Source organism: Oncorhynchus nerka, linkage group LG9a, assembly GCF_034236695.1.
Source record: "Oncorhynchus nerka isolate Pitt River linkage group LG9a, Oner_Uvic_2.0, whole genome shotgun sequence".
Lineage (NCBI taxonomy): Eukaryota > Metazoa > Chordata > Actinopteri > Salmoniformes > Salmonidae > Oncorhynchus > Oncorhynchus nerka.
The window spans coordinates 46,737,149-46,750,017 of record NC_088404.1 but is presented as its reverse complement, the minus strand read 5'-3'; the positions used below and the strand labels follow the sequence as shown (position 1 = coordinate 46,750,017).

Below are 12,869 nucleotides of genomic sequence, written 5' to 3'. Positions count from 1 at the left end.
TGGTTACCATGGCGACCTCCCCTTTCCTAAATCTCCCTTTCCTCTCTAGGTGATGGCGTCTGTGTTTTTCTCTGCTCCTCTGACGTGGAGACGGAGCACATGCAGTGTGTTGTCTCTGTCTCTCTCTGCCGATGATTGTGGAGTGCTGGAGGACAGACAACAACCAACTGATAGAGCCCGCTTCCAAAGGGAATGTGTGATAGGGTTGTCAGTGAGCCATACAGTAGAGCTGTCCTGTTCGTTTGGGCCTCCTGTGTGTTTGCTAAGAGAACGCTTTCACTTCTATGAGGTGAAGTGACCTCACTTTTACCGGTCTTGCACTCTATCCTAATGCTCTAAACTAAACTAAGTCTTGACCACTAAGCATCATATATAAGACCTTTCCTCAGAACGCACTCTGAACTCTGTGTAGCAAAACCACAGTTACAAAAGAGGAAGTGCTCACTACTTACTTATTTCCTTCCGCATCCTCTCATTTGTCTTTATAGCCGTTTATTCCTTCATTCGTCCTTTTTGTTTCTCATAGAAATGTTTAATTGGTCCTGAATTGGGTGAAGTTTGTTTGTGCTGTCATCACGTGGCATGTTTCTGGAGAACTGCTTGTCAGATTGGGTGCACTTCTTTTTGTAGCACGGCTATTTGGATTGATTCAGTGTTGACGTCAGTCAGGAAGCTGTACACAGGAGTTCCCCTATTCAGTCTGCTTGCTGCTACTGCTCTGAAGGTAAGGTTTACTGGATAAAACATTTTTGGTGTGCCTCCGGGGGAAAGTTTGTGTCAACTTCAGGCAGAGAATCTCTAGGAGAGGAGTGAACTACACACACAGATGGCACAGTGAAGCTACACTCTCGTCTCAGGGAGACACTTTTACATATTGTTGGTCACAGTGCATCCCAGTCAGGTTAGTCTACTGTCAGAAGGCCTTCCTCTGAACTTCTTTCTATTTTGTGTTGTTTTGGGGCCCAGAATCCAAATAAAATATCCAGAGAGACGATTGCATGCAGCATGGTAGTGGGACTTCACAGGAAGTTATGGGGTATATATCCATTTGCCCGTTTGTTCACTTGTGCGTGCTCAGCTTAGGCAGAAGTGAACTCACTGAGAAGGAAGTAACCAAATCAAACACCAGAACTGTTTCAGTCTTCACATCGGAGGTTTGAAATGATCCCTTACATGAATTGAATTTGAACTATCATTGACACGGCTTCACTGATACCAGAAGCACTGTGTTCATATTTTGCTCCCTATAGGGGATATGGAGGATTTTCCTGATATGTACCAGGGGAAAGACCCTGAGGACATTGAATCTTTCCAGGGTAAGTCTACATTCAACTGTACTCAAGCAAACTGTTTGATTTCATATTTTCTTTCCAAAATGGTTGTCAAGCAGCAGCCTCAACTGAACATTTTGCACGTTGAAATAGGTGAGAGGAGGAAGATCATTCAGCCGACATCTTTGAAAGATCCCAAACTTGAAAAGCTGAAATCGGTACGATTGATCTGTATTTTAGAATTCATGTTCCAACACCAGCCACAACATTATCCTAAATGTGTTATCTATCATCAAAGGCCATAATAACACCATTGATACATTATACTACTATACTCTAGGGCCATGTTACCCCAGGGTCGTACGGGCAGAAAAGTCATTACAAAGAAAGCCTCTGATTGCATATTCATTAGGGTATGCTGAACCACTAAGCCCTCTTGTGTAAGAGGTGGGTCGACCAGTACATCTTTATTAGAGATGATGGTAGACAGATCACGGAGTCGTTGCTAGGCCCAGATAGATGTTGCCAGGGCACCTTCTCCCTAAGCCCTCAGAGAGGATTTGAAATAGAAAATATGCTTATGGAATAAATTCAAGTAAAATGAAACAATTGTCTTCATCAATTAGATGAGCGTACAACAGTGTAGGCATAAAAGTGTTGGAAAGAGAAAACCACGGAGTCTATCTGGCCCTTGTAATTCCACATCTGCTCTCTTTAACATCTCAATAACACACCAACCAGTCTCTTACTCATGAATAATTGAATAGAGACATAGGTGGAAATTGCAATAGGAATCCTTTGATATCATAACATCAGAGTCTGCTCTGAATAGACCAGTAAAGGTCATGTATACAAAGATTTACCACAGTAGATCAGTGGAGGCTGCTGAGGGGAGAACGGCTCATAATAATGGCTGGAACGGAGTCACGGAGTGGTATATGGTATCAAAAACATGGTTTTCATATGTCTGATACCATTCCATTACACTCCATTCCAGTCATTATTATGAGCCATCCTCCCCTCAACAGCCTCCACTGCAGAAGATAGTACATTACTGATCTCTGCACCCAGAACCAAATATATTCGTTGGTACATTTGGTACATTCTGTAACAGTAGCTACGTCAAAAGAGACTAATACAGTACTATAGCAGGTAATTAATATCACCGAGTATAACTTACTGTTATCATGAACCTTGGTCTTTACAGGTTTTGGTTAACTGGATCAACAGTACTTTGAAAGAGGAACACATCGTAGTGCAGAGTCTGGAAGAGGATATCTTTGATGGCCTAATCCTCCATCACCTCCTTGGTGAGACATGCACGCACACACACACACTCTCTCTCTCTCTCTCTCTCTCTCTCTCTCTCTCTCTCTCCCCCCCATATGTGCTTGGCCTTTACCTGTGCTGTTCACAGGGAGGTTAGCTGGAGTGCTTCTGTCTGTGGAGGAGATAGCGGTGACCAGCGCTGCTCAGACACGCAAGCTGGAGGTCATCCTGGAGGCCCTGAATGAGAAACTGGGGCTACAGGACAGCTCTCTCAGCAGGTGGAGTGTCAAACGTGAGTCACATTCACAATACAACCCCGCAAACAAAACCACGTCCTTAGGACATCCACTGTTGGCTGGGAAAGCTACACAACACTGCTGTTCCCCTCAGAGCCATGTTTGGCTAAGGGACTCTTCAATAGGATTTGATGGTGAAGCTACAGTATAACCCCAGTCTGCTGACACCTACTGAGAGGGATTACTGTAGGGGAAAAGGCAGACCCACGGGGTGCAGTGTTAATCATCAGTGGGGCTGGAGATTAGTTTGTGTTGTGTTGCCAACAAGATTGACTGCATAGGGCTTTGGTATGGTGTTCAAGCAGGTTGACTCTCCCTTCATTCCCTTCCTTCTCTGTCAGTCATCCACAGCAAAGACTTGCTGGCCACACTCCATCTTCTGGTTGCCATGGTGAGGTGCTTCCAGCCTAATCTGGAGCTTCCCCCAAATGTCAGAGTGGAAGTTGTCTTGTTGGAGGTGAGTTTGATGTCAAATGAATGGTACTTTACCCTAAATCAACCTATAAAAAAAGAGACTCCCCTGTTCAATAAAGTTGTGCTCTCACTTCAGGTCAACAGAAGTGGAATCAAATCAGAAAAGGAAATAGAGATTCTTACAGATGAAAGGTTGCTAAATTATTTCCGATTATGTTGTTGTGTCCGATTACAGTTGCATGTTCTTCAGAGAATGGATTCTGTTTCAGGAGATTGAATATTCACTTAATTTGCTGTCTACCTCAACAGCGATTCAGCTACCGACGCCCTGAGCAGCTCAGACAGTGAGTAAGATATTCAGGGTCACCTTTGCAGTACTGTGCTGCCGTTTATCCAGGACATTGCAGGGATAAACCCTCTCCTTCCTGTCTCTTCGTCCAGGCGAGGATCCCATTGAGCAGCTGCTGAAGCTGGAACCCCACAAGATCAACACAGTAAAGCGGGTAATAGAAAAAATATGGGTCTTCCATCCCTGCTGACCTGTTCTGCAGTCTTAACCATTGCATTATTAGACAGAGGATTGATTACAGGACCAGCGTATGTATTGTCTAGCTATACTGGTCCTGATTCAGGGAGAGGCTGATTTGTGTGAATAATGCCTCTGATTGCTCATACTGTGTATGATTGAATGAGCACCGCACCGACCCTATGCAACTGTAATATGGTCTCATTAGAATATGTCAACACAGTGACATTGAATGTTGTTGTTTTATACAGTATATATGCAGTGTATTCGGGAAAGTATTCTGACCCCTAAACATTTTATTGTGTTACAGCCTTATTCTAAAAAAAAATCCCTTCATCAATCTGCACACAATACCCTATAATGACAAAGCAAAAACAGGTTTTTAGAAATGTTTGCTAATGTACTAAAAACAACAACTGAAATATCACATTTATATAAGTATTCAGACCCTTTACTCCCCTAAAGCCCCTTTGACAGAGATTACAGCCTTGAGTCTTCTTGGGTATGACGCTACAAGCTTGGCACACCTGTATTTGGGGAGTTTCTCCCATTCTTCTCTGCAGATCCTCTGTCACAGCTATTTTCCGGTCTCTCCAGAGATGTTCGATTGGGTTCAAGTCCGGACTCTGGCTGGGCCACTCAAGGACAGTCAGAGACTTGTCCCAAAGCCACTCCTGCGTTGTCTTGGTTGTGTGCTTAGGGTCGTTGTCCTGTTGAAAGGTAAACCTTCACCCCAGTCTGAGGTCCTGGGTGCTCTGGAGCCGGTTTTCATCAAGAATCTCTCTGTACTTTGCTCCATTCATCTTTCCCTCGATCCTGACTAGTCTCACAGTCCCTTCCGCCGAAACATTTCCCCACAGCATGATGCTGCCACCACCATGCTTCACCGTAGGGATGGTGCCAGGTTTCCTCCAGACGTGACCCTTGGCATTCAGGCCAAAGAGTTCAATATTGGTTTCTTCTCATGTGTCTTCTCCTGAGGAGTGGCTTCCGTCTGGCCACTCTACCATAAAGGCCTGATTGGTGCAGTGCTGCAGAGATAGTTGTCCTTCTGGAAGGTTCTCCCATCTCCACAGAGGAACTCTGGAGCTCTGTCAGAGTGACCATCAGGTTCTTGATCACCTCCCTGACCAAGGCCCTTCTCCCCCATTTGCTCAGTTTGGCCGGGCGGCCAGCTCTAAGAAGAGTCTTGGTAATTCCAAACTTCTTCCATTTAAGAACGATGAATGCCACTGGGTTCTCGGGGACCTTCAATGCTGCAGAACTTTCTAAAAACCTGTTTTCACTTTGTCATTATGGGGTAATGTGATGTCATTATGGAGTATTGTGATGTCATTATGGGGTATTGTGATGTCATTATGGGTTATTGTGTGTAGATTGATGAGGGGAAAAAAGCAATTTCATTCATTTTAGATTAAGGCTGTAAAGTAACAAAATGTGGGAAAAGGGAAGAGGTCTGAATACTTTCTGAATGCACTGTATATACTACATGATCAAAAGTATGTGTACACCTGTTTGTCTCATTCCAAAATCATGGGCATTAATATTGAGTTGGTCCCCACTTTGTTGCTATGACAGCCTCCACCCTTCTTGTCTGGGAAAGCTTTCCACTAGATGTTGGAACATTGCTGTGGGGACTTGCTTCCATTCAGCCACAAGAGCATTAGTGAGGTTGGACACTGGTGTTTGGCTATTAGGCCTGGCTCGCAGTCAGCGTTCCAATTTATCTCAGAGTTGTTTGATGGGGTTGAGGTCAGGGCTCTGTGCAGGCCAGTCAAGTTCTTCCACACCGATATCGACAAACCATATCTGTTTGGATCTCACTTTGTGCATGGGGGCATTGTTATGCTGAAACAGAAAAGGGCCTTCCCCAAACTGTTGCCACAAAGTTGGAAGCACAGAATCGTCCGAATGCCATTTTATGCTGTAGCGTTAAGACTTGCCTTCACGGGAACTAAAGGGCCTTGCCCGAACCATGAAAAACAGCTCAGAACATTATTCCTCCTCCACCAAATTTTACAGTTGGCACTATGCATTCGGGCAGGTAGCATTCTCCTGGCATGCACCAAACCCAGATTCGGATTGCCAGATGGTGAAGTGTGATTCATCACTCCAGAGAACACGTTTCCACTGCTCCAGAGTCCAATGGCAGTGAGCTTTACACCAGTCCAGGCGATGCTTTGCATCGTGCATGGTGATCTTAGTCGTGTGTGTGGCTGCTCTGCCATGGAAACCCCCGGACAAACAGTTCTTCATTGCTTCCAGAGGTAGTTTGAACTCGGGAGTGAGTGTTGCAACCGTGGTCAGATGATTTTTAAGCGCTCAGCCCTTGGCGTTCCCGTTTTGTGAGCTTGTGTGGCTGAGCCGTTGTTGCTTTTTCTTATTTGAAGAAAAATAGTGAAGACATCAAAATGATGAAATAAACATATGGAATCAATTCTTGACTGAGGGACCTTACAGATATTGTATATATTGGGGATAGAGGAAGGGATAGTCATAAATCATGTCAACCCCTGTTATTTCACACAGAGTGAGTCCATGTAACTTTTTATGTGATTGATTAAGCCACATTTGACTTCTGAACTAAGTTTGGCTTGCCTAAACAAAGGGGGTGAATACTTATGCAGCGACTATATTTTCAATCCCACTTTTATAGCACAACAAAATGGGAAAAAAATCCAAGTGGGGTGAATACTTATGATACCCACTGTATATACCATTTAGCAGACCCTTTTATTCAAAGCGACATGGCTACAGAGGTTAAAATGTCAACATCTTTTCTAAAGTGATAGGTCTGTAATCCTATATCTTTCCATTATAGGCCATCATGCACTTTGTCAACAAGAAGATGTCAACCTTGGGACTACAGGTGACAGACATGGAGAAACAGGTTTGTTTTACTGTAGAAAAGGGTTTGGCCATCCTGTTTGGAATGGGTATTAATTGAGCACTACCAGTGTTGTGAATTGAAAGGTGATTGATCTGTTTCCTTTCAGTTACATCACACCACACCCATTTGGGTAAGAACCAACTGACGGTGTTCTTTATCCATGTAGTTTTCAGATGGTGTTATTCTCCTTCTGCTGATTGGACAGTTGGAGGGCTTCTTTGTTCCACTCTATGACTTCAACATCACCCCAGTCAACGCTACTGAGATGGTAAGGATCTCCTGTGTCCCAGGACTCCTTCTTTGGGAGGAATCATGTTCTGGAGGCAGCTCTGCCTCAAAGGAAAAATGTATGCGATTGTTTGGCTCAATGGTATGGGCGGAGCTTACGTATGATACAGTGAATGGAACAAATATCACATTTTGGCCTACAATAATATTCTGACAGCAGCGAAACAATTAGATCCAATGTGTTAATAATTTGAAATCCATAAGAATAAGGGTATAATCAAATCAAATCAAATCAAATCAAATTGTATTGGTCACATACACATGGTTAGCAGATGTTAATGCTAGTGTAGCGAAATGCTTGTGTTTCTAGTTCCAGTAATATCTAACAAGTAGTCTAACAATACCACAACACAACTACCTCATACACACAAGTGTAAAGGAATGAATAAGAATATGTACATATAAATGCATAGATGAGCGATGTTCGAACGGCATAGGCAAGATGCAGTAGATGGTATAGGGTACAGTATATACATACAGTGGGGAGAACAAGTATTTGATACACTGCCGATTTTGCAGGTTTTCCTACTTACAAAGCATGTAGAGGTCTATAATTTTTTATCATAGGTACACTTCAACTGTGAGAGACGGAATCTAAAACAAAAATCCAGAAAATCACATTGTATGATTTTTAAGTAATTAATTTCCATTATATTGCATGACATAAGTCTCTCACAGTTGAAGTGTACCTATGATAAATATTACAGACCTCTACATGCTTTGTAAGTAGGAAAACCTGCAAAATCGGCAGTGTATCAAATACTTGTTCTCCCCACTGTATAAGATGAGTAATGTAGGGTATGTAAACATTATATGAAGTGGCATTATTTAAAGTGACTAGTGTATTACGTTATTCACTGTACTCCTGTATGAGATTGAGATAACGTTGCTCCGGTGGGTCAGCCATCTGCATGTGTCATGGCCTGCTGTGTCTTTCACCTCACTCTCTCTGGTCTAGCTGCAGAATGTGACCGTGGCCCTGGACCTCCTGGATGACATAGGGCTACCCACGACCAACATTGAGCCCCAAGGTAAGTGTGTTCATTTTCTGTGGCACCCATAGTTGACCTACGTATATTGTCTCACCAACTTGGAGCCAAATGGGTCTTGTAATAGTGCACTTAGAGTAGTCCTCAAGCTCCTCTATCTAAAAATATCACATCCACACGTATCCTACTGTAAGTGAATATATCTTTGTAATAGGAAGTTTGACCAAAATTGCTCTGGGCTGTAATTTTCACATCACAGTAATGGAGCTGTGAGACAGAATTGTTCAACTAATTCAGAAGATTTCCTGTATCATAGCCATTTATCTGGGCAATAGCGGTATACCACTGTTCATATGTCGAGTGGAAGCCAGGATTTGTGTTGATAGTTTGAGTTAAGCCGCATCACTACGCATGGGGATATAAAGGGATAGCTGGGATTCCATTGGAATATTCATGAATATGATGAATATGATGATTATCGCCCTGGATGATTGGCCGAGGGGTTTGTCCCAAATGGCAACCTATTCCCTATATACAGATGTAGGATCTTGATCTCCCTGTTGCAGGAAATGTAAAACTTTAAGTGTATTTGCGGTTTAATAAGGCTTCTGAAGTTTGTAATTTCCACAAATTTTCAGACTTGATTTTCCCTTACGGAAAGTGCACCAACCGCTACACAAATGTCCATAGATTAAAATCCACATAATAATTCACATTTCCGGTTGCTGTAGGATTATTTTCCTGCTGTAGAAAACTGGCTCAAATTAAGATCCTACATCTGTAGAGCACTAGTTTTGAGTTCTATTGGGACTCAGGCCCACTCTGAGGTCATAATAATTTATTTAGAGGCTCTCTCAGGGAGGAAACCTCTATTTGTTAGTTGTTGATAGACACACAGGCAACACTTCTTTCTATCATGCAATGCCAAACTGACAAGAGGCTAGAGTGTGTGTGTGTGTGTGTGTGTGTGTGTGTGTGTGTGTGTGTGTGTGTGTGTGTGTGTGTGTGTGTGTGTGTGTGTGTGTGTGTGTGTGTACATACTGTATGTGTGTTTTCTTGATTTTGTCTCTGAATGAACTAATTCATAAAGAAGCGCTGAGCATTTACTTTTGTAAATTATTATAAAAGAAGCTGGTTAATTGCCTGGCAGCATAACCTGTAATTTAAAAGTAAAGCTTTGACTTGATAAATGTGAATGTTTGGGCCGGTACAACTCATTTAACCCAGAAGCAAGAGACAGATTTAATTCATTTTTTTGCATACTTTTAATTACGGGCACATTTCTGTGATGGAATAAGGAATCCCACTGCTCCAGGTCTACAGCACACACCACTGTGTGCATTAATTAGGCTAGCAGGAGCTCTAGCCGATCTAAATAGTTCATTTAAAGGGATACTTAGGGATTTTGGCAGTAAATTATTTTATCTACCTCCAAGAGTCGGATGAACTTGTGGATACAATTTGTATGTCTGTGTCCAGTAAAAAGGAAGTTAGAGGTAGTTTTGTGAGTCAATGCTAAGTAGCGTCAGCACAATGACTAGAAGTCTATGGGTATCTACTAACATGCTAGCATATACCCATAGACTTCCAGTTATTGCGCTAACGCTAGTTAGCATGGGCTCTCAAAACTACCTCTAACTTCTTTCATACTGGACACAATGACATACAAATAGTACCCACAATTTTTGGGGGCTGTCTTGTTAGACTTCAGTGCAGCTTTTGACATTTTCGATCATAGTCTGCTGCTGTAAAAATGTATGTGTTATGGCTTTACACCTCCTGGTATAATGTGGATAAAGAGTTACTTATCTAACAGAATACAGAAGGTGTTATTTAATGGAAGCCTCTCAAATATAATCCAGTTAGAATCAGGAATTCCCCAGCGTAGCTGTTTAGGCCTCTTGCTTTTTTCCATTTTTACTAACATTTTACTTGACATGCAACTGATTTTGAGTAACGCCATTGTGTCTATGTATGCGGATGACTCAACACTATACACATCAGCTGCTACAGTGACTGAAATGACTGCAACACTCAAGTAAGTTAGTTTAGAGTGGGCGGCAAGGAATAAGTTAGCCCTAAATATTTCTAAAACTAAAAGCATTGTATTTGGAACAAAACACTCACTAAACCCCAAGCCTCAACTAAATATTCTGATAAATAATGTGGAAATTGAGCAAGTTGAGAATAATAAACTGCTTGGAGTAACCCTAGATTGTAAACTGTCATGGTCAGAACTGTATAATGGTCAGAATTGTATAAACTGCCTTCATTTTGCCAGACCCCAGGAAGAGTAGCTGCTGTGTTGGCAGGGAGGTAGATAAAGGTCCTCATTGCCAAAATCAGGAAGTATCCCTTTAATTATGCATCATACAGGGAAGAGTGATATTGTTGGATCTAATCTTACCGTTTAGATATTGATTAGATTGTATCTAAGGTTGTTTTTGGTTCAGTTTTGTGGCAGCGTCAGTAAATGCACACTATTGACCTCCATTATCAAAGCTCCAGTGATGGTGAGGGGTGATGATGCACAAATAGATGACTCTGATCACTTAATGTGTCTCTGACTGCATCTCTCCTAGATATAGTCTCTCAGGATGTGACAGCTACCTTGAAGGTCCTATATGCCCTGTTCAAGAAGCACAAAAGCAGATGAGAGTGGGAAGAACACGGACGAGGACATTAGGAGGTGAAGACGCCAGAAGTCCTTTGCCTGAGGTGTTTTTCCCCTGGCAAGTCCAGAATAATAGGCTGATTCCCTCTGTGAAATTACAGAAAAATCATATATCGATTCTATGTAAAGCTTTGTGTCAATAAAATTGTACTGTATGTGCCATAGTTTGAATAGCATGGGAAACCAATCCTCGACCACATTCCCCTTTGAAGATCCAAGTAATCTCAAAGTAGTCTGAAATTGTGAGTGAGTATCCTATTGTGTTCTATGACTCTGACGCTGCTGCTCGCTGCAACAAGATATCATAGGAAAATGGCATCTTGTGACGTTTTTACATTAAAACGATGCTTATGTCAATACATTGCAGTCAATGGGAAAAGATGAGCGTCACAGGGTTGATGCCTAAGTGAATACAGTGCATTTAATAGGAGAAGATTATTGACACAATGTGGACGCCTTTGGACATGACACCCTCGTTCTCTCTCAATTCAATTCAATTGGCTTTATTGGCATGGGAAACATATGTTAACATTGCCAAAGCAAGTGAAGTAGATACTATACAAAAGTGAAATAAACAATAAAAATGAACAGTAAACATTACACTCACAGAAGTTCCAAAAGAATGAAGACATTACAAATGTCATATTATGTATATATACAGTGTTGTAATGATGTGCAAATGCTTAAAGTACAAAAGGGAAAATAAATAAGCATAATTATGGGTTGTATTTACAATGGTGTTTGTTCTTCACTGGTTGACCTTTTCTTGTGGCAACAGGTCACACATCTTGCTGCTTTTAGATTTGATAGGGAAGCTGAGAGGTCAAATATACTGTTAAGATTTTCTACTGCCAAGTTTACACCTTCACTATTCACTATGTCGCACAGACTAGTACATGTCCCTGGGCCTGGAAATGATTGATTTCCCCCTCCAGGCTGGAGAAACTGTCTTAATTAAAGTATGGGGATTCTAGTGAGGGGATATAGGTAGCACACAGGAGGACATTTTTCCCTGTTAAGATCATTTCCTTTTGAATTTCTAGTCAAATGTAAAATGCTCCTGTTTTGATTAATTTAATGGAGTGAGTCAGGTCTGCTCTATACCAAATTAGCATACCCCCTGGGTCCCTTCCCTGTTTCACACCTGGTAGTTTGGTGGATGGGACTACCAGCTCTCTGTAACCTAGAGGGCAACCAGTGGGTCCGTCTCCGCTATACCAGGTTTCTTGTAGGATGACAATGTCTGTATTTCCGATTTCTTTGATGAAGTCCAGGTTCCTGCTCTTTAGGTCAAAGGTAGATGACATACCAGGATGAGATACTGAATGCTTTCTGTTCCATAAAGTATCCAATGTTTTAGGTTGTTTGTTTGGCCTCAGGCCAGTAAGTGTGAGCAGAGCCTGCTGAGCATCTGGTACATGCCATTGGCTTGGGCTAGTGTAAGAGTGGGGGTTGGGCTTGTTTGCCCGCTCACGGCCTGGGCATATGTGTGACTTCCATGTTGAGACCCTCTTTGCGGGGGTGGGGTGCATGGGGTGGGCAGGAGGGGCATAGGTCTGATCTGAGGGGTGTTGATTGGTTGGGGTGAGGGTGTGCATGTGGCTGGTGGTGGTGTTGTGGTCTGGATGTACTGTAGGTCCTCTATGTGTAGGTCCGGAGGGGGGGGGGGGGGGGGGTCTGTGAGAGTGTCTCGCTGGTCTGGGCAGGCTGTCTATTGATCTGTTGCTCCTGTGTGAAGTGTTGGGGCTGCGTTTTAGAGCGATGTCCTTTAGAGTCCGGGCAAAGGTGAGCACTGCTGCCTTGTATAGGTGGACCTGGTCATAGAGGCTGTTCAGGGTAGAGTGGTGGGCCAGGAAAACATTTGCTTTTGAGGCACAGTCACGGGAAATACTTGCGTTTACCCGCTGTATGGTAGCAGGGTGGAAGTATTTTCATGGTAGCATTGGAGAAAGTAGAAGAAGCTTTTTCAATCACTCCCTTCAGTGCTGTGGCAACCCTTTCCTGCTATGTTCTCAGGTTGTTTGTGCCTGTGTGTATTATTATGTGGCTAGGTGAACCTAGTTGGTCCTCAGACAGAAGGTCTAGGGCACCCTGGATGTTTGGACACCAGAGTTTAGACACACTGGTGTCTATTTTTCCCATTTGAGTCCATCCTAAGTACAATACACTCTCTCCCTCCCTCTCCCATCTATCACTCGCTTTCTCTCTTCCCCTCCCTCCTCTCTTTCACCCTCCTTCTCTCTACCCTCTCT

At 42.8% G+C, this 12,869-nt stretch overlaps 1 protein-coding gene across 2 annotated transcripts; it reads left to right on the top strand.

Moving 5' to 3' along the window:
* Positions 1-636: 636 nt before the first annotated feature.
* Positions 637-11,338, top strand: parvg (parvin, gamma). 2 transcript variants are annotated; one of them, XM_029668365.2, is made up of 13 exons: positions 637-724; positions 1,251-1,316; positions 1,425-1,489; positions 2,479-2,581; positions 2,689-2,832; positions 3,178-3,293; positions 3,387-3,442; positions 3,560-3,594; positions 3,692-3,753; positions 6,598-6,666; positions 6,833-6,934; positions 7,913-7,985; positions 10,526-11,338. In XM_029668365.2, exons 2-13 carry the CDS (start codon positions 1,256-1,258, stop codon positions 10,597-10,599), a joined length of 960 nt encoding a protein of 319 aa, XP_029524225.1. In that variant the 5' UTR covers positions 637-724; positions 1,251-1,255; the 3' UTR covers positions 10,600-11,338. The 2 variants fall into 2 exon arrangements, with proteins under 2 accessions (XP_029524225.1, XP_029524226.1); XM_029668366.2 differs by lacking the exon at positions 637-724 and adding an exon at positions 731-901.
* Positions 11,339-12,869: the final 1,531 nt, after the last annotated feature.